Below are 22,341 nucleotides of genomic sequence, written 5' to 3' on the forward strand. Positions count from 1 at the left end.
CATAGCTAATAAGGGTTTGAGGCCAGATTTGAACTCAGGAAAATTAGTTTTCCTAACTCCAGGCCTGATATTCTAAACCACTATACCACCCAGCTGCCCCATATACATACATGTGTACACATATGAAGGGTATTTCAAACATCAATCAAGCAAATATTTTTCATTTAAGTCTTCACAGAGTATTTTATCTTTCTCCCAATTACATGTAAAAACAATGTTTAACATTTTAAAAAAAGCTTTGGGTTCTAAATTTTATCCTTCCTTCTCTCTCCTCCCTGAGATGAGAACAATCTGATACAGGTTACACATGTGCAGTCGTGTAAACATATTTTCATATTAATTATTTTGTATAAGAAAACTTGAATCATGGAAAGAAAGTGAAAATTAGTATATTTCTGTCTGAATTTAGAAGCCACTAGTTCTTTCTCTAGAGGTAGACAGAACTCTATTTCATTATGAGTCCTTTGAGGGAAACATTTATTAAGCACCTACTGTACTTAGGTGCTGTGCTCAGTGCTGGAGATAAAATTAGAAACAAAAGACAGTTCCTGCCCTGGAGAAAAGAGAAGAAAAAAGAGGGGGAAAGAAAGATACATGATTATAATAATTTTATTACATTATTTTAATAGCAAGTTGTACAGAATAGATTTGAAGTTTTATGTACAATCATCTTTTTATTTACACTAAGTCATGAAAATGCTTGTTTTATTTCATAAATTAGAAAATAAAAACAAACCCTGATAGCATTGCTCCCTATTCTTATGACTATAATGAAGAAAATGAAGGAAAACTGAAGCATTTTCTCTTTTCCTGAAAGCAAATGAAAACAATCACAATGGAAGGGAAAATAACTGATTTTATACATTAAGGGTTTCTGGTCTGGAATTAAGATCTCTAAATGTTGTCTCTTTTAGTAGCTTCAGTGGAAATTAGAAATTTGTCTAGACATTGATTTGAATTGTCATTATGGGTTTCAATTTACATACACTTTTAAAGAGTTTTATTGATTTGACCCGGTAATTTGCTCACAATATTGTACAATGATGGAATGTTACAATTATCTGAATTGTACAGTAAGTATATGGAACCTTAATTATACCTGGTGCTCTCTTTGGTTAAAGTCAACTGCTTTCCTTCTCTTGGAGATAGCACCAATGAAAGACTAAAGCAAAGTAACAGGTAATGGAACATAAAATGATTAACCAATGTCTCAAGAGATTTCAGCACCATCAGCTATGCTTATGGTAACAAGCAATGTGAACTCCCCTTTTCTGACTTAGTTTTCACAAAAAACTATCCTAAGAGTTTATTTTCTTTATGTTTAGAAAACCAGCTGCTAAAAAGCTTTGAGACACTTTCGAACAAAAACTCTCACAGATTTCATACAAAATGTCAGTTTAAATAGGAGCACAATTTAACATTTCCTCACACGATCGAACAGAAATTGGAACATGTGGTATAAATTCAACAAGAAATGGGAAAAGTGGCTTACAAAACATAAACTACTTATGACAGTAATTTAATTATTAGCTCCAAGGACATTTTTTGCAGCCAGGTACAAGGTCATTCAGCACCAAAGAGCAATTAAATAATCTCAATACATCTCTACCTCTGCTATCAAATCCAAATTCATGACACCACAAAACATTTCTTCCAGTGGAAAACTACAGACTCATCAGGGCCAAGTTCATCTATAGATAAGATGCATCTCCCCTACCTTCCTCTGCCCCCAAGTATTTTCAATACAGGCTTTGTACTACAATGCTTTTAGTTTTTATAGTATTTGTTCCTTTTCTTTAAATATAGTACAAATGTGCTGCTTTATTTTTTGGTAAGAATAAAAGTCTTTTCTACTTAGCAGGGACTCACTATTCAGTCAGTCACTCAATAAGCATTTATTAAGCACTCAATACAAAGTATGTAAATTGAAACGCAGTAAGGGAATACAAATACAAGCAAAAAGATAATTTCTGTCCTCTGGGAGCTTATTTTCTAATGGAGAAAGCAGCAGGTAAAAGGAAGCTGGAGAGAGGGAGGGAGTAGCTAAGGGGCACAGAAGATAGGACACAGGACTTAAGAGTTAGAAAGACTCATCTTCCTGAGTTAAAATCTGGCCTCAGACACGTCTTAGCTGTTTGACCCTGGACAAGTCATTTAACTCTGTTTGCTTTATTTCCCCCACCTATATAGTGAACTGGAAAAGAAAATGGGAAATCACTGCAGTGCCTTATTTAAAAAAAGTCCCAAAAAGGTCATATAAAATAGGATAAAACTGAAATGAATGAACCACAATAATAAAGGAGAGAAGAGAAGGTACCCAACAAAGGGACACAAAGGAGGAGAGCAGAGGAGTATTATCTGCTGGCTTGAGTGTCTTCCTTAAATGAAGGTTCTAGGAGGAGTCATTCAATGAGGAAAAGGGACTTCAGGTGCAGAGGTCCAGTCCAATCCAGAGGTATGAATTCCAGTCTGAAGTCATCTTTCAGGTGAAGAAATTTCTGGTACTCAATTAATAAACCACATAGAATTTTATAGAGTAACAAAAACTTGAAGTTGGAAGGGATCTTAGAAATCATCTTACCTGCCTCCCTCCCCACATTTTAAAGAATAAGATAAAAATTTGTTATTGTTCTTCAGTTTTTTCAGGCATGTCTGACTATTGGTGAACCTAACGAGTTTTCTTAGCAAAGATACTATTAGTTTGGTTTGACATTTCCTTCTCTGTTCATTATGTAGATGAAGAAACTTAGATAAACGGGATTAAGTGACTTGTCCTGGGTCACACAGCTAGTGACTGTTTGAATTCACATCTGAACACACAAAGATAAGTCTTTCTCTATCCAATGTACCACCTAGCTATCAGAGAATTAAAAACTGAGATCCCCCAAATGTTTAGTGAATTAGCCAAGAAGAAATGAAATTCAAAAGTTGGATTTGAACACAGGTCCCGGGGCTCCAAGTTTAGTGTTCTTTCTTTTGCACTACAGTTTCCAGAAACCAGAGGCTGCCTGATATCAAAATTGGCTTTTTTTTTTAAATAGTGAGGGATTTCTCAAGTAAGAAAAGAATCAAATTAATGAAAAATAAAAGAGGCTGCAAATTCTGAGGTTATACAAGGCCAAAGCATTGCTGTAACTGATCATTAGTCCGGAAGAAAAGGTAATAAATAATGCCATCAGAAAAGGGAAGATTTGAAAGCTGCTGAAGGTACCTTGCTGAAGCAATCATAAATGTGATGAGAATTTGGTGATCCTCATTGGCAAATGACTCTCATTAACTGGAATCAAAATCTCAAGGACTCCAATCCTTTCTGCATCTTTATGCAAGCACATCCCTTTAGTAATCTCATTCTGCCAAAAATATTTGCTATCTCAAACAAAGTCGGAAATAACAAATAATAGCCTTGCACCACAATGATCACAAGACAAGATAATCTCCAGAGAATGAGAGGCCACATCAAAGAAGGGTTCTGGCCAGCCCAACATCACTCACAACTCAGTTCATGCAGTCCTTTCTTGGCAGGGATACAGTGTCTGAAGGGAAGATGTTTATTTTTTTTCCTTCAAAACATCTTTTCTTTTCTTCTTCTTTTTTTTAATTATAGCTTTTTATTTACAAGATGTATGCATGGGTAATTTTTCAGCATTGACAATTGCAAAACCTTTTGTTCCAATTTTTCTCTTCCTTCCTCACCGATCCCTACCACCCCCACCCCCCCCCCCCCCCCCCCCCCCCCCCCCCCCCCCGAGATGACAGGCAGACCAATACATGTTAAATATGCAAAACATCTTTTCTAGTCATTTTGGAGGAAGTGAGGAAGGAGATACACAAAACTCAGATCTTGAAATTGGCAATTTAAATGTAATTATTATATGTCTATATTGACAATGAACTTAAGTGCTTCATTTCCCACTCTGTACCTGTTTACAGGCTGGTCTCTCATGGTTAGAATATACTCCTTTCTTGTGTCATCTCTTGGATTCCCTGCCCTTCTTCAAGAACAGCCCAGGTGGTGTTATGGGAAGTCTTTCCTGATCCTGTTCATATTGGACAAGACGGCTGGATTTTTGAGGCAGAAACACTTAAAATTTGAAACCTGCCTCTGAATTAGCTAGATATGTGACCTTGGGATGGCACCTAGATGGCACAGAAGATAGAGCAAGAGGCCTGCAGTCAAACCTGGCTTCAGACACTTACTAGCTATGTGACTCTGGGCAAGTCACTTAATCATGTTTGCCTCAGTTTCCTTATTTAGAAGATGAGCTGGAGAAGGAAATGGCAAAGCACTCTAGTATCTTTGTCAAGAAACCCCCCAGATGATGTCATGAAGAGTCAGATTGAACAATAACATTAACTTGGACAAATTTCTCTCTAAAAGGGAAATGAAGAATGCTTAGTACAAAATGAGGGATAATAACAGCAATAACAATAATAGATAGCATTTACATAATGATTTAAAATTTTCAAAGAGCTTTACAAATATTATTTCCTTTGGTCCTCACAACCAATCTGTAAGATTTATACTATTAATACCCCCTTTTTACAGAAGAAGGAAATTGAGGCTGAGAGACTTGTTCAAGTTCACGTAATTAGTAAGTATGTGAGGTCAGATTTTAACTCAGATCTTCCATCTTCTAGGTCCTATACTTTATCCATTTTGTCCTTTAATGTTAGGTAAATTATTAATCATTCCATCATTATTGTTTCCTTCTCCTCAAAATATCATATAAATACACAAATATATGCTATATCTTCTAGTCAAATTAATTCATTCATCTAACAAAAATTTACTAAAATTTAAATTTGTTATGGAAAGGGATCTTTGTGTCACTACTATTAAGTACAGTAGATTGCATATAATAGCTCTTTAATAGACACTTGCTGAATTAGGTTTGCAAAATGTAATTACTTGAATGATGATCTCAATTTTATTTCCAGGATTTTGAGGATTATGTGCACAAAAATTTTCCTCTTCCCAAATAGCAAATAAATCTATATTTAAATCACATTGTCAAACAGGAAAGTCCTACCATTTAATCTTCAAAAAAATGGACAGCGTAGACATCTTTCTAGGCAGTATTTGTTTGTGGGCACTTAGTAAAACTCCAACAGCATCAACAACAGCTAAATTATGTATGTGGTCCAGTCAAAGCCTGCCTCCACTCAGCAGTCTGTTTGAATCAGATAATTAACCAAGCTCTCTGTTTTCAGTCAAAAGTGAACCAGTTTCCACATTCCTGTTCAAAGAGTTAATAATTTATCATATGGAACACAAAATTTAAAAAAAAAGAAAAGAAAACAATGCCAAAAAAATTTTTGGGGGGGAAAAATAAAGGCCAATATGGAAAATAAATTTTGCACGATTTCATATGTATAATTGATATCATATTGCTTGCCTTCTCAGTGAGTGGGGGAGGGACAGAATTTGGAATTCCAAATTCACAAAGAAAAGAATTCTTAAATTTTAAAAAATAATCATTTCCATGGCTTACAGTCAAATTTGGAACATTTCCCCTCAGATGCAAAGCTTTACTCAGAAATGATTAATTAAATGGTTTTAGAAAAAGCTTACCAAAGCTAAAACAATAAAAATACCCTCCCGACTCATCCTTCCTCCTCTATGTCCTTGTGCTGAAAAGAAGTTGCAAAATGACTGAATCTACAGATAGAATTGTCAGATAGATTAGTGACTGAATTTTGCTTCAGCTTCAACCAAACAACGTTTCACTGACAGGATCTTACAGATACAAAATGAATAAATGATTATTGAACTTAAATAAATGAAGAAATAATTTTTAAGTTTATGGAAAATTACAAGGCAATATAGGAAAGCATTCCCAGTTCTTTACAAAGGTAAATGCCCTTGGTTTCATTGAAATCTCAATATCAAATTGCCTCCTGGAAATGAATGTAAAAGTTGCCATTTTCTTCTATGAAGATGGTGCTTTGAGGTACAAGATGCTGTCTTATATTGCTGCCTCCTCTTATACAGTTGGTCAATGAGACAAAAACTTTCTGCTTTTTTTCCCCTGGGAGAACTAAATTTCAAATGAGAATGATTTGGTTTGACCTGTTTTTGAGTACTAGTTTTGAATTATAGTAGCTGGGTGACTACTAGGATGACAATAATAATATTAAAAAATATTGACCTTAAACTTTATGAAATGCCAACTAATGTCTTCTAAAGACTCTGCACTAGATATCACTGAGAAGCCATTATCGTGCAGTGGAGAGATGTCTGGGCTTTGCATTCAGGTAACTCTCACATGCAAATACTGTCTTTAAGCCTCAGTTTAATCTATTAAAAATAGGTTAATACTGACAATACCCATCACACAGAATTGTACTGAGAATCAAATGAGATAATGAATATAAAAAGCTTTGTAAAATGTAAGGTGATATGTAAATATTAATTACATTATTAAAAAGATTAAATGAAATATAATCCCTGTCCTCAGGGAAATTACAGTCTAATAAAGAGATAGGATAAGCAATAGAAATAATCAATAGCTTTCAACATTGTTCTTTCTGGAGTGTGTGTGTGTGTGTGTGTGTGCTAAGACTGACAGAACCACTTGTGCCTCTTGTCTCTTCCCTTCACTCCTTAATATCACCAAGAATGCTTCTCTTCTCCATCATACACTAGGCACATGTAGGGACCTTTACCTTGGACACTTCTTGCAGATAACTTTCTAAAAATCTCTATTTAAAAAAAAAATTATATCCAAGAAAGATTTCCAACAGCAAAAGATGAAAATAAACAAACCCCTCAAATGCATAATAGTTAAAGACTTTCATTGATTTTCTTTATGAAAAATTTATGCTTTCTTTGGAGGATGAATCTAAACACCTATGTATCCAAGACCTTCAACAATTTTGCCACACTCTGTCTCCTTATTCCAATCCTATCTCCCTATCTATTTAACCCAATCTCTCCTATTAATCAATTAATCAAATATTAAGCACCTATTAGATTCTACAGCACCATGTTATCATCTGTGGGAGTTATCAAAGTAGTGCAAGACATAATCTCTTCTTGCAAGAAGCTCATAACAGTGTTTCCCAACAAAATCCTTCTGCTGCTCCAATCAGTCCTACTTCCTCTTGAAAGTGACTTGGTGATCCTATGTGCCAAACTTGTGTCCAGGCTAGTCTTTTCCTGCCTTCTCCCAATCCCCCAAAATTTAGTTGATGCATCATTCTATTGCTTACACGACTATTATCTCCCAATCACTTTCCCTTCCCTTACTATAATGAAACCATTCCTTATAACACTGTGCATCTGGACAAAACAAATCAATAACCCTGGCTGTTTTGGACAATGTGTCTCACCTTGTACTTATATAGTCCATTGAGGCTTTCTCAGGGGGTGAAAGGCAATTTTCATCATAGACTCTGGCTATTCTCCCAATGCTCTCCTTCCTAGTTGTCTAGAACTACCCACATTCTACCCTTGATGGTTCTCTTCCTTAAGATTCTTCTTGAGTAGTTAACCTACATTTATCTCCCCTTCACTGAAATCTTATAATCATATACTTTATAGTACATTAGGGACCCTTGTATAATGATTATAGAGGTTTATATTTATTATAGCTTTACTTATATCATTTTGGGTCATAGTTATAATTTATTTGATACTGAGTTCTTGGTTCGGACCACAACCCCCCAATTACAACACTGTTTCTAGGGGAAAAATATAATCCATTTAACCACATGGCTTCTAGGAGTGTGTTGTGGCAAGAAGCAAAGACTGCAAGTGGATGGAAATCTGGCAGTGTTCTACTCACACCTGTTCCTCAGTGGATGAGGACTATGGGGAATCGCATGCCAAGGAGACTAGCTGCCAGGAGACTAATGCCGAAGTGTTATGGGAATGGAGCCATGTCCCAACCTCATGGTAACCTGATGTCTTACCATATTTTCCCTCTTCTCTTACTATTGAAACTCTTTCTTGTATATCATAAAGACCCATCATTGGAATCTTCTTTCCTGATCTTTGCCTTCTTTGAAACCTCTGCTAAAATTCTACCTTTTACAAAAAGTCTTCAGGGTCCCCCTCAAAGCCAGCACCTTTGATATCATCTCCAATTTATCTTGTAAACGTAATTATTTTCATGTTATTGTTATTTCCCCATTTAGACTATCAGCTCCTTGAGGACAGAGGTTATTTTTGCCTGTGTTCATATTCTCAGCACAGTGCTTGATGCTTGATAAATGCTGTGTTGATTCACTCTCAGTAACGTTTAGACTATTGAGAAGTAAGTCTATAACTTTTGGGCAAACAGCCATTCCAAATGATTCTTATAACAATCACACCTGACATTTACACAGAAAGTCTTTAATCTCAAGTTCTGGGGCAACATCTTCTTATTAAATCAGCCAAAACTGCCCTACAACTTATGCCAGATAGCAGGAATGCCATTAGATCATGTGGAAAACAGGGAAAGAGAATTCAATGAAGGGATTTCAGTTAGGACTTAAGACAAGGAGAAACAGTGGAACGTACCCTTGACTTTTGACTGAGGATGCTAGATCATTGCTTTAGAACTGGAAGAAAGGTCTATGGAGGCCACTAAGTCTGAACTCCTCATTTCTTAGAGAAGGAAAAACACACCCAGAGAAAGAAAATTATTTCCCAACATCACAACAGATTATTATTGGTTGATGCAGAAGTCTTATGAATCCATAGGATTTATCATTTCAACCTACAGTAACTTAAGGAGAGAGGCAAGCACCCCTTCCCTTTCCCCCATATCCAGTCTCACTTAGCAGACAAAAATTAGGGTGAGATTGGATTTTGGCAGCTCCCAGAATGACCACCCAATCAACCCCAGTCTGCAAGAAACAGACCTCTGTATTCTGAGTCCAAACATGGTAGCATGGAAATGGCCCTGAGAAGCAACAGCTTTTTAATTCTTGGATTAATTCATTGGAACACCTGGCTAACAGCTGGCAGGAAGCATGATTTTGATTGAACAGAAGCAGCTCCAGTTCACGCCTGTTGAAAGCACTTAAAGCCTTATATTAATACACACATTAGGCTCTGAAAGCATATGCTCTTAGTGTGCCGAGCTAATAGTTATTCATATAAATAAGCATTTAGTTATTCAGATACATAAGAACTTGGTTAATATAGAAACCCATGAATCACTTCTGAGTAATCTTTGGAAAAACATAATTCTGACCATACTACTTCTCTGTTCAAAACATATCAGTGACTCTTCATTACCCTTCAGAGAAATTCCAAATCTTCCACAATCAAGTTTCAGCCTCCCTTTCCAGCTTTATTTCTCCTTAGGGACTGCATGCAATCTAGCCAAACTGAGTTACTTACTATTTCCTAAACATGTTCTATGTTGTCCTGCCTTCCTGTCTTTGTTTATTCTATTCCTGACTGAAACACTATCCCAGATCTGTTGCTGGGTCCAACCTCCTCCTATGTGATATCCCCAAATTCACACAGAGGCAGAATTTTGAGACCAGGTCCTCTGACTCCAGAAATTGCTTTTTTTCTGTCAGTCAAAATTCTATCAAAGGCCCAATTCAAATAGCACCTTTCATAGGTTCATAGGATTGTACCTTTAGAACTAGAAGAGAGCTTAGAGGTCAAAAATCTAATCATCTCATTTTTATAGATCAAGAAACTGAGACTTGAAGGAGTTAATTTATTTTTGCCTCCTGCTTTAGCTGCAGGTTCAGAGGAAAAGAAAAGTGTGTAGGAGAGGCACTTTATTAATAAAACTCATCCCCATGACCAACTTCATTCTCTCTTCCTCAAACTTGTCTTGACTTCCTTTCTGTCTAGTAGTCTGTGAACCCCTTTAGTTAATGGACATGACAGAGACTCTCTTCCACAACTAAATTTAGTTATGATTGGAAATCCTTTGGGAAGGAAAATAATCAATTTCATTGCTTACTGCTGAAAGTTTTTAAAATTCAGTAAATTCATAAGATTCTTTTCTCTTTTATTTTTGTTCATGCATTTTAATTATTATCCTCTGTCCCACGTCTCAAAGTCATAGCCCTTGACATTCCTGCTATTGACTAACTTAAGAAGTGTTGGGAAAAAAGAATAATGAAATGGGAAGTAAGAGAGAGCAAGCAGAGAAGTTCAATTGTAATTATTCATACAATTCAAAGCACACCAGGAATATTCACACTAGTAAGAGACAAAATTCTATTATGAAAAGAAAGAGAATAAAGGCTCTGGTTGACATGTTAAAGAAAAAAAAAACCTTGGCTAGAAATATTCTTAAACTTCTATGTATTCCCTTCTAATCTAAAGGGAAGTTGAAGGTGAGCAAGGAAACTGTCATTTCCAAGGGCAGCTGCTTTACTATTTTAGTGCAAAACATGGCAGGAAGGCCTTTCCTTCTCCTGAAAAAAGTAATCTTGGGTTGCATCATGGGACTTGAAGCCAAGAGTCAGTTGTTTTTTTAAACCACGTGGGACAAACACTAATACTGCAGAAGTTACTTCTGTGCTAGTTATTGCTGCTTTTAGGAAGCTAAGATAAGATGAAACAGCCAGCAGACTTTGGACTCAACCACGTGAACAGGCTTGGAGCACTGCCTGCCGACATGAAAGCACCACTGATTGACAAGGTTCGACAAATAGCCCAATGGGCGACATGCCCGTGGACAAGATCGTGCAATTAAGTGAGTGTTGTAGACATCAACTTTGCTTGTATTCCTTCTGGAGAAAGCACTTGGCGTGGTTTAGTAGGGAGCTTTGCCAGACAGTCCCAGGAATGGAATTTATGAATATCATACCTGATGATGACACACTGGTTTTCTCTGTCAATAATCATATTTCTGTACATATTGTCAGCAAGCGCATAGATATGGGGCGGATTTTCATACTGTGCCTGCAGAAGAAGAAAAGGGAAAGGCATTCATGACACATCAATCATAAAAGCAGATTTTAAACATTTGGCAGAACCAGAGACACTAGTAATTTGTCCTAAGGACATATGGTCAAACGGAACAAAACAAAATTACTGTGGAAACATTCCTTTCTAGAACACACCTTTTTTCAGGTCAGGTTCTTGCAATTGCAAGTTGTTTGGTCGCTCAATGAAAGGTCAGAATCTGACAGCTCCCTGCTCTTAGTCAACAGGAGTTCCACATGCATTTAAAAGTGGAATTTGACTCAAGGCATTTCTTTTCTGAAAACTGAATGGCAGGAATACCCAATAGGCAGATGTGATTCAGCTCTAGACATGACCATAGTCTTCAGATATTCTAACACCACACCCTACCACTTAACGCCACACCTTGGTGAGAGCTGCCCATTAGTACTGCCCACCTATGGCCTTTGGGCTGAACTAAATTGAAAACTGTAAGCTGTTCATGAGAGCCAGCACATAGAATTTTGACTTAATTGCCACCTGAACTAGAGTGCTCCAATTTTCCTGAAGAGAGGAGTTGAGAACACTTCAGGCCTTGAAGGAGACATGAGGTAGGGCAGGTGAGGTGGGAGTTAGGTGAAAGAGGTGGGACTTTCTATGAGGAAGAGAGGGTGGTAGTCTGAGGAAACAAACTGGTTTGACCTGTTTGTTTTATCTCTAGTGGATAACTAACAAACAGGACTCAATTGTTTTGTTCCTCCCAGTTTCATGAGACCTCTTTGTTAGCTCTCAAAATAGAAGTAACTCAGTTCTCTGTAACCAACCAAATTCTCCTTTTCACACTGACTTCCATCCAGTTTTTGAAACTATCCCTGCCCCATCTCTAGTTCCAAACAATACCCCTACTTAATCACAAACTCACTTTGAATCACAAACACTTAAAATCCAGGTTAAGAAAGGAGATTTGGACTAAAAGTCAGGAGATCTAGGTCAAGAGCTTTGTCAAGGCCCACAAATCCCTCAGATCCTGTGTCCTCAGCAGTAAAAGGTGTGATTATTTCACAGGATAGTAGTGAGATTTAAATAAAATAATCAAGATTAAAGTGTTAAGAAAGATAAAGTGAACAGTGTATGTGTTAGTTTGTAATAATGATTTCTTAACTCAAGGGAACTCCCTTTGCTGATGGAGATGGCTGGCTACTTACCAGTAACTTGGTATAAACAGAGTTTGTCTGAGACACTGAATTGCCGAGGATCACAAAGTCATAAGGACAAAATTTTAAAGCCAGCCCTCTAGACTGCTGAGGTCCCCGGGGCCCTTTATCTATTAACAACTGGTTTGGTTCTGGCTCTAAGTGGAAAGCTCAGGATTTCCACTACAATGAATTTGTGTAGATTATCTTTTTATTTATTTTTACAAGATCAGGATCAATGAAAGCTCTAGAGTGTCTGCCCTAGGAATAAAAAGGAGAGAAGAAAAAAGAAAAAAGGTGGGGATAGGAGATAAAAAAACAAGCAGGTGTAAAGGGGAAAACAAAAAGTAACCAAGGAATAAAACAACCCCCACCCCCACCCCAGGCTATATCATTATCCACATTCCAATGTCCTATTTATTTATTTCACACTGTATCTTACTCTCCCTACCATTTTAACTGCTTTTATGTAGAATTCAATGGGGAGCACACTTGCATCTAGAAAAAAAAAATCATCCTTTGTATATGAAATAGGAAAATAGGAACATTTAAATACAGTCCAATCCTAATCAGAAATGGCAAGAGTCCTTTTTTTGTGATTAATTTGGAATTGTGTAATAATAGTATTATTAGTATTATAGGATCTAAGACTTTTTTTTTTTTTTTAAGTGAGGAAAAGGGAGTAAATTTTGAACAGAAAAAAAATATCTAAACCAAATGTCAAATTCCACTGAGCTCCAGTTTCTGGAGGCAAGATGGTACCAAAAAAACTCAAAATTTGGAGTTGGAAGGTCTGAGGTCTGATCACACTTCTGCTACTATTACCTCTGGGTGGCTTTAGGCAAATCCCAAAATCCTAATCAGAAAAAATGAGGAAACTGTACCTGATGACCCCTGACATTCTTTCTTTCTTAAATCCATTAATAACATGCAAAACTACAACCAAATTAGATGGTCCTGTGGTTTTTGTATTTATGATCAAACACTGTCACATAATTGAATTATGCAAGATAAGGTGATATGCAGGAATGTATTTATGTAAGGTAAATATACATATAGTTAATTTCAAGGAAAAGAACCTCTATATTATACAGCTCAGAATATTATGGTCATTTACAGAATGTTACTTACAGCTCCTTGGTACATTTCAATTTCCTTATCTCCAAAGTATGGCATCTGTTTGAAAGGGTTGACAGAAATTAATACAGATCCAATATATGTCTGTATTTACATTTAGTTAAGGTCCATAATTATGAAATCTTTAAAGTGAATGCTCTTCTGTCCTAAGAACATTATTGATCCAAGTTAGAGTTATTCATTCTTCCTATTTATTGAACACTTTTTTCTTGAAAAATATATGTGAAAAATCGAACAGCTGAACTTAGTATCACAGAATCAAAGATTTAGATTTAGAAGGAATGCTTGAGAGCATCAAGTTTGACCATAAAGATGAGTAAACACAAGTTAGAAGTTAAATGATTTACCCCAAGGTCACACAGATAATAAGAATCTAAGTCAGGATTTGAATTCAAATCTTTCTGACTCAAAGCCAAGAACTCTATGCACTATGTCACTAAAGACTCTGGAAATTAGCAAAGCTGGGTTCTAAAACTCTGCCATTCACTAGTCTTGGATTTACAAATAACAACCTTTATAGATATCTTTTTTGTTTTATCTTTATTTTATTTTATGTTACCTTTCTTAACTTCATAAAATCAGTAAAATTAGATTGTGGGAAAACACTTTGTAAACTGTAAAATATTATACCATCTCAGATAAAAATAACTTGAAACAAAAGAAAGTCAATTATTTCATGATTAATAGTACTTTAAGGCTATTAGGCAACATCCTTAATGTCCATTCATGCCCCCTAACATGGCAATTCATATTTATTGCTAAGCTTTTGTCAATTCCCCTGGGCCAGCCAAATGTCTAATCTACCTCTCTACCTCTTCTTAGCAAAATACTTGATGACCTAATATTAGCTAGGAATATTTACTGCTTTAAGGTTTGCAAAATGCATTACCCTCACAACAATCCTGAGAAGCAGATATTATTAGTATTCCCCTTTAGGATGAAAAAACTGAAGCTAAGAGAGATTAGGTTAAATAACTTTCTTATCAAAGGTCACATAGCTAGTTAATGGTCTAGGACCATTTTTTGAATTTAGATTCCCCTGATTCTTGGTCCAGTAGCATACAAACAATGATTATTGTAGTTCAGTTATTTCAGTTATGTCTGACTCTTCATGACCCCATTTAGGATTTGCTTGGCAAATTGCCTTCTCCATCTCCTTGTACAGATGAGGAAACTTAGGCAAATAGGGTTAAGTGACTTGGTCTGGATTACACAGCTAAGTATCTGAAGCCAGAGTTGAATTTCCTGAGAGTCTTCCCACTCCAAGCCTGGTACTTTATCCACCTAGCTGCTCCCTAAACACTGAGTGGGTGCTAATTGGGGGCTGAGAAGATAAACACACTCCCAACCCCAAAATCTTTTTCTATCCTTGAGGAATTTTTATTCTGCTGAGGGAAAATAAAATACATATAAAGATAAGTACAAAACATATATAAAGTTAATATCTTAAATCACTCTTCATTAACTCAGATTGAAATAAGGATGGTTAAGCATCCAGAAACTGACCATTAGACATCCCAATGATGAATGGAAAGATAGATGGATAGATAAGACAGATATAGACACCTATATCTAACTATATGCAAGGACAAGATTATTATTCTGAAATCCTCACAAGACAGAATTTGGTTAGTAGCTATGTAGTCCCTATACACTTCAGACTAATAAATGGGTGCAGTGGGAATATGCAGATTTTAACAGGAATGAGTTAAAAATCCCACCTCCTCTATTTAATACTTATATAACCTTGGACAAATGTTTTTATCTCTTTAGACCTCAAGTTTCCACATGAATTAAGTGATAATTATTAATGTTCCTTCCAGATCAGAATCTATGATTCTATGAATATGGGTTATTCTGGTATTAACTGCCAAGTTAGTTACCAGAATGATTTAGGTAACAACAAAGAGCAGTACACAGAACAGGATAAGTGGGTCTATCTCTATCATGCCTACTGGCCTAAGCTTTTTAGGTTGTTCCCCCACCCCTCACCTCCAGGATAAAAAAATCAGTCAATAAACATTATAAGTGATATAACTGCCCCAGGACAGGGTTGGTGCATTCAGAAGTGCAAAATCCAGAAGAAACAAATTAAAAAAAAAGATAAAGTTCTTATTCTCAAAGAGGAACTTGCAGTCTAATAGAAGACTATAGTCTTTTATAGTACAGAAATGGAATTTTAAGAAGCAAGAGGGTGGGGGGCAGGAAATGTATTCTACAGGGGACACAGTGGAAAAGGCAGAGAAGGCAGAGAAAGCAGTGAAGAGAGATTAGAAATGAGGTATTTTGAGCTGAGCTCCTTCCTTTCATGTTGGTTTTAAGAGTTAGTGGCTCCACTTTTTTATCAGAAGGAAAAAAGGTGGTGATAAGGTAGAGTACTGTGGTTAATGGGATCTTGCAGAATGATGAGATTGCCCCAACAAACCTTTGGCCTAAAGTACTTGTCTACAGATCCAAAGTGGATGCATGAACATAATCTATCAGTCAATCAATAAGCATTTATTAACCATCTCCTATATGCCAGGCAATGTAAAGGATGGCAAAAACATAGTCTCTGCTCTTAAGGAGCTCATGGTCTAAACAACATGAAAACAATTATGTATAAAGAAGATATAGACAGGATAAAGAATAAATAAATAAAGAAAAAAAAGAATAAATAATAATGACAGAAGACAATACACTGAGGGAAGACAGTAGAATTAAGGAGGATCAGAAAAAAAACTTCTGGTAGAAGGTGAGATCTGAGCTGGAACTGAGTATTCCATCCAGCCTTTGGGGAACATGGAATGGACTGTCTCATGTGCAGAATACAAGGAGGCTGGTATCACTGTACTCACAAAGTACAGTAGGGGGAGGGAAGAGGAGAATTGGGTACAAGAAGTCTGCAATGGTAGGAATTCAGGTTGTGGGGACCTTGAATGCCAAAGAGACTTTTACATTTGATCCTGGAGGTAAGAAGGAACCATGAGTTTACAGAATGGAAGATAGATACAGTAAATATTAGACTTTAGAAAGATTAATTTGATAGTGGAGAGAGAGAGATGTAGCCTAGGAGACCCACAAGAAAATTACTGCAATAGTTCAGGAGTGAGATACTAAAAGCCTGCACCAGGATGGTGGCAGTGGCAAAGGAAAGGAGTTGTATATGAAAGATGCTATGATGGCAAACTAGCCAAGACTTGGCAACAGGGTAAATATTGGGAGTGGAATGAGAAAAGCAAAGTGGAAACCAAAGATAACCATCAATATAATCCAATGACTCCCAGGTCCTACTGCATAATTCAGCTGGTCCTTCAGAAAGATCCAGTTAATTGCTTCAGCCCACTGGTTAACCTTTACTCATATAGGTGTGGCCTAAAAGTGTAATTTTCAAAATGTGTTTTTCTGTGACACAAGGTACACCATGCCAAATGAGGATCAGTTCCAATAAAATTTTTCACTGGAAAAAGAGTATGTCATCCAATCCTCTCATTTTACAAATAGGCAAATTAAGAATGGCTAGAAGGAGTGGGGTATAGAAGAATGAGTCCTGGATTCAGAACCAAAAACAATATGAACTCAGCACTTGCTCTATTATATAATAACTTGGTCATTTTGGGCATTTCACCCTTCTGATTCCGCTTTGGGAAATGAGTTAATAACATTTGCATTATTCAGCTTCCAACGTTTTGAAACTTTATTTGGATGTAAACTATTAGATTGCAGATAATAACCCTACATAAGTGAAATGAGTTACCTAAAGAAAATATGACATAGTTCAGTGGATTGAGCACCCAGTTGGGACTCAGGAAAACCTGTGTTCAATTCCAGTCTCAGATGCTTCCTGGCTATGGGATCCTGAGCAAATCCCTTAACCTATTTACCATTATTGGAGAAAGAAATGACAAACTCAAAGAAAATGTCAAACAGGGTCATCATGAAGGGACGGAGATAACTGGACAACAAGGAAGACACAAAATGTGGTAGCTACCCAGGTTTTCTGATTCAGTCTTCCTATATCACAATGCCTCCCTCAAATCTAGAACAGGAGTGAGAAAACAAATTATAATTTTTTTTTTGTCAGTAAAAATTGTTTTGTTGAGTTCTTTGGTGCTTCATTGAGTTCATCTTAATCCACAGACTTTTGGAAACCCAGAACCTTTCCTTCTCAGAGTTAAATATTCTCTCTCTTCTGCTTGTATTGTAGTGTCCCTATTGATACATGTTGTTCTCAGATTGTCAATCTGAAGGGCTGGGACTATTTCTGTTCTTTTTGCTATCTCTAGGGCTTACCATAGTGACTGGAATTTAATAAATTTAGGTTCATTGATTAAGTATATAAAAGTAATGTGACATAGGAAAAAGTTCTGAAGAAGGTTGTTGTTGGGTCATTTCAGTCATATCTCCCTCTTCATGACTTTTTGTGACCCCATTTGGAGTTTTCTTAGCAAATGTACTGGAGTGCTTTGCCATTCTTTTCTCCAGCTCATTTTGTAGACGAAGAAACTGAGGTAAACAGCATTAAGCGACTTGCCCAGGGTCACACACCTAGTAAGTGTCTAAGACCAGATTTGAACCCAGGAAGATGGATCTTCTTGATTCCAAGAGCAGTGCTCTATTTTGCCAACTAGCTGCCCCAAGACAGGGTTGGTGCATTCCATTATACTATTAGCTTAGTGATTATCTCACAAGACTGTCATAAGAAGAGTGTTCATAAAAAAAAAGTTGAGTTGGTATTACATATGGGGCAGCTAAGTGGTACACTGAATATACTATTGGGTCCTAGAGTCAGAAAAACCTCAGATACTAACTAGTTGTATAATCCTGGGCAAATCATTTAATTCTGTTGGCCTCAGTTTCCTCATCTGTAAAATGAGCTGGAAAAAGAAATGACAAATGACCCCAGTGTCTCCGCCAAGAAAACCCAAATTGGGTCTCAGACAATTAGACACGACTGAAATGACTGCACAACAACATTACTATAGTTTGACTCCCTGCATTTTCACTGGCTGTCTTGCATGTTTATAACACCCTCTTGCTTCCATGAATTTCTTAAATTCTCAGTTAAAGTCCCTCTTTCTGCAAGAAGCCTGTCCTCATCACCTTCAAGAGTAATATCTTCCCTCTGAGATTAATGCCAGTTTTCCTGCCTGTATCTTGTATGTACATGGCTGCATGAGGGCAGGGTGATTTCTGCCTTTCCTTGTATTGCCAACACAGTGCCCAGCATAAAGTACAGATTAAGTGTTTCTTGACCTGACCTATGCACAAAGTCTATAAGCCTCATTTGTAAATATTTCAAAGTGCTAAATATAACTTGGGGTTGGTTAAGTGCAAAAATAGCCTTGAAGGAAAGAAGTGCCGAATATATAACACTGAGTGACTTTCACAAGTAACTGGTGTTTTCAGCCAAGAAGCTAGACATTAAGTCATTCCAAGTTCAGTCTGGGGGAGGGGGATAAACTGCAATATTTCTCTCAGAAAAAGCAGAATTTAAATTAAAAAAAAAATAACCATTTTCCAAGGAAATATGGAGGATAGAGCATGCTTTTGTGAACATTAACAGCTGAAATGTTGGACTTTGTTAGTAAACAAGGTCAGCATTTTCCTGGTCAACCCAACTTTGATGTAGTCCAAAGAAATGGTCATTCAGAAGGGAAGCATTAACAAATGATTGATTCAAATGCTGATCTTTAATTATTTAAAAAAAGTGTCCTAGGAGAGGGGCTACAGAAAGCAGCTTCAGAATTGAATGTGAAATCTAATACTTTAACAAGAAAGAAAAGAAAAAGAGAAGAGGAAGAGAAGAAAGAAAAAGAAGGAAAGAAAGAAGGAAAGAAAGAAAGAAAAGGAGAGAGCAAGGGAGGAAGGAAGAAAATAAAGGAAAAAAAACTATTGCTTAAACTTATCATTTTAATATAATGCTGCTCTATGATTTCCATGACATCTATTACTTTAAAAGAAAAGGCAACAAAAGCCTCTATGTGAGGAAGATATATGCTGACAAAGAAGTTATTAAGATAGTATGGCCTACGAAGATCTGCATCTAACATCTATGTGATCCTGGTCAAGTCATTTAACATCTCCTGAGCCCCGTTTCTTCATCTGTAACTTGGTAAATCTTGAAATGCTATAGAAACAGAAATTATTTTATTTTCAGAAGGGTTGAAAAATATTTTATGTTGAATGGTTCCTAATTTCTATAGATGTTAATCAAATGAATGAAAAAGATGAGCTGCATGTTTGTCAAAGCAAGTGGTAACTGTTAAAAATCCCTTGAGGTCCAAGAGTATCTGCATGCAACCAGGAGAGGATGAGGAAAGCCTCTAGATCATTGGGTGGAAGCCCTATAGAGAACTCAAGGGAGAACAAAGATGGAGGTCACATAGGCAGGTCAGCATGGATGGCTTGTGTTCTGTAGCTTTTATAGAGATTAGAGGAAACTAGAAAAGGCAATCTTCTCATTTTAGAAATAACTGTTTAGTCATTATTCAGGTGTGTCAGCCTCTACATGAATGGTTCTTATATTTTTAATAGTTTTATTGTATTTAAAAATGTAAAAACTGTTCTTTACTCAATGGGATGTAAAAAGCAGGCAAAGAGGCAAGGGTAGCCTAAGGAACGACCACATTGAGGCAATTAAAGATAATAAATTTAACATAAGTTTACATTTCCATTACACTTTAAGGTTGGAAAATGCTTTGTGTATTTAATTAAACTTGACAATAGCCTGTGAATATGGAGGGGGAAACATGATTTGAACTCAAGAAGATGAGTCTTCCTAACTTCAGGTCCTCAATTCTCTCTATTGTGTTACTAGCAGCCCATACAAACTCTTTGAAATCCATAGTGTAACTAATATATTCACTACTGGACTCATTGTTAGAGCATTCTGGGAAATGACAAAAAATTGCATGAAAAAAAGAGCCAAGTTGTTCATGCTATTCGACTAAAATGGACATTTTTTTTGTGGTAGTAAAAAACTAGAAAGAAAATGTGTATCGTCTGGTTGGAGAATGGCTAATTATACTACATAATTGTAATGAAATATTCTTATCCTGGAAAAAACTCTAACTATGAAGCATTCAGAGAAATGAGAAGAATATGAACTGATACAACAAGGTAAATTAAGAGACAAATACAACGAACACAGCAATGTACATTAAAGGAACAATAAAATAAAATCGAATTTTGTATAATTAAATGGCCAATCTTGGTCCCACATAGAGATAATCATATAGTCCATTTCATTGGACAAATGGAGAACTTTGGAGAATGTTGCATACATTGTCGGAGTGTGGGTTGATTTTAACTACTTCTTTTTCTTTGTGACAGGGAAGGATCACTGGGGTGGCGGTAGGGTGGGAAGAGAAGGAGGAAAAATGTATCTGAAAATGATTATAATACAAAATTCAAAATGAATCAGTACAATTCCCCCCTAAATGTCAATAGTGCTCAAAAAACTCATTCTCTTTTTCATTGAGAATTTAACTCTAACATGGGTACACACTGGTGAATACATTCTTAGTCAGCAGAAGCTTAGGCAATTAAAACCAAGTTGCATACTTTAGCCCACAGAAATGAATCATGGTTTCCATCCTGCTGTGTAAACTCAAAGAGAATGTCATGATAAACAATCCATCAGGAAATATTTATTGAGAGTTCACAAATTTTAAGGCACTGTGCCAGAAGTTATGGTGAGGGGTAGAAGAGGCCGTGAAATACAAAGATAAATAATACCAGCCCCTGACTTCAAGAAACTTATGATCTCCTTGGGGGGGATAATTACTGTTGGGAAAGGAGGTGCTACCCCAGTTTCCTTCTCACTATAAGAATAACCATCACTGTGGCTACTGCATGAGACTGTGGGGGTTCGGAGGAGCCACATATCCTGTCATCCAGTATTCCCTTTTGCTGAGCTATCCATAATTGTAGCTGACATACTGCTTTTATAGCTGTTCTGAGAATTTAACCACGAGAGATATATGAGAAAATGTATTTCCATTTCCAAACAGCTGACTTGCAAATGTCCTTTCAGGATACAACACGGAAATACAGGCAAAACTGTAGGAAGACCATTGTGTAAGTGGCCACTATGGTAATATAAACAGGCAAATTTCAGTTTTTTGGGGAAAAAACACAAATCAAGTGGTGGAGCCAAGATAGCAGAGAGAAGCCATTAAGTTGCTTGAGCTCTTTCCCCAGTTTTCCTTGAAAACACTAATTCAAGCTTCTAAATGGATTCTGGAGCGAAAGAACCCACCAAAAGCAGTGAAACAATATTCCAGTTTAAGATAGTTTAGAAGGACTTCAGGAAAGGTCTGTCTTATTTGGGTAAAAGGGAAGGACAGTCAGTGCAGATGGTGTCTGAGCAAGCCAGTAGGAAGTTCTTAGGTACAGCACAAATCAGCCCCTTGATGCTGGCTCAGCAGGCCAGTGGTGCAGCAGGCCAGCTGTGAGGCCTCCAGCCCCAGAACAGAAGGCAAACTGTAAGACCCAAAACCCTGGCACAGAACTTCCACACTAGGTCACCCTGGTGTGGAAAGCCAGTGATCAAGTCCTACATGCCAGCATAAGAAGCTTGGGATAGTGCTCCTTGTTCTCCAGGAGCATATCATGAAATGGGCAAAAATTGACTAAGAAACAGAAAAGAGTCCTGACCATGGAATAAAGCAAATCAAGACCTAAGCTTGGTAACACCTAGGAAAGAGTCAGGGTGAAATTAAGGACTGATTATCATTAGATCACTTTAAGTTTTTAAAGATCATAGAACCACAGATTAAGAGTTATAATGGCCTCCCTAATTTTTCAGATGGAGAAACTGGGGGGATGGGAGGAGGGACTTGTCCAAAATCACACAAGAACTAAATTAAATTAAAAATCAGGCCCTCTGACTCATCAGGTCCATAGCATCACAAGAGAATGAGGTTCACAGAAGATGCAGTGGGAAGAGAGGGCAGCAGATAGTGACTACAAAATTCAGCATGGATGTCCTGTGAACCACCTTTAACAGGACACCGACGTTCCCAACTGGTGTTCCACATGATCTGGTTGTCCAGAGCAGCCAGTTCATCTCTCATCCTGGGGCAAGTGGGATCTTGTGACATCCAGATGGTAGCCAGGTGGGCCAAATTAGCACAGTGCGGTGGGATTGGGGGTTGGGAGGGTAGCCTCTCAAATCTG

At 36.9% G+C, this 22,341-nt stretch overlaps 1 protein-coding gene across 2 annotated transcripts in view; it reads right to left on the reverse strand.

Annotated features, from left to right (window-relative positions):
* The window catches only part of MYO1E (myosin IE), a 224,827-nt gene that overhangs the window by 117,706 nt on the left and 84,780 nt on the right, over positions 1-22,341 (reverse strand). Inside the window, exons 3-4 of one of the 2 annotated variants that reach the window (XM_012543770.3) lie at positions 13,174-13,263; positions 10,773-10,867 (exon numbers count right to left, since the gene is read on the reverse strand). In XM_012543770.3, coding sequence (XP_012399224.1) covers positions 10,773-10,867; positions 13,174-13,263 — 185 coding nt within the window. The remainder of the gene's footprint in view (positions 1-10,772; positions 10,868-13,173; positions 13,264-22,341) is intronic. The other variant, XM_031955285.1, reaches the window with a different exon arrangement.

Source organism: Sarcophilus harrisii, chromosome 2, assembly GCF_902635505.1.
Source record: "Sarcophilus harrisii chromosome 2, mSarHar1.11, whole genome shotgun sequence".
In the NCBI taxonomy this organism is placed as follows: domain Eukaryota; kingdom Metazoa; phylum Chordata; class Mammalia; order Dasyuromorphia; family Dasyuridae; genus Sarcophilus; species Sarcophilus harrisii.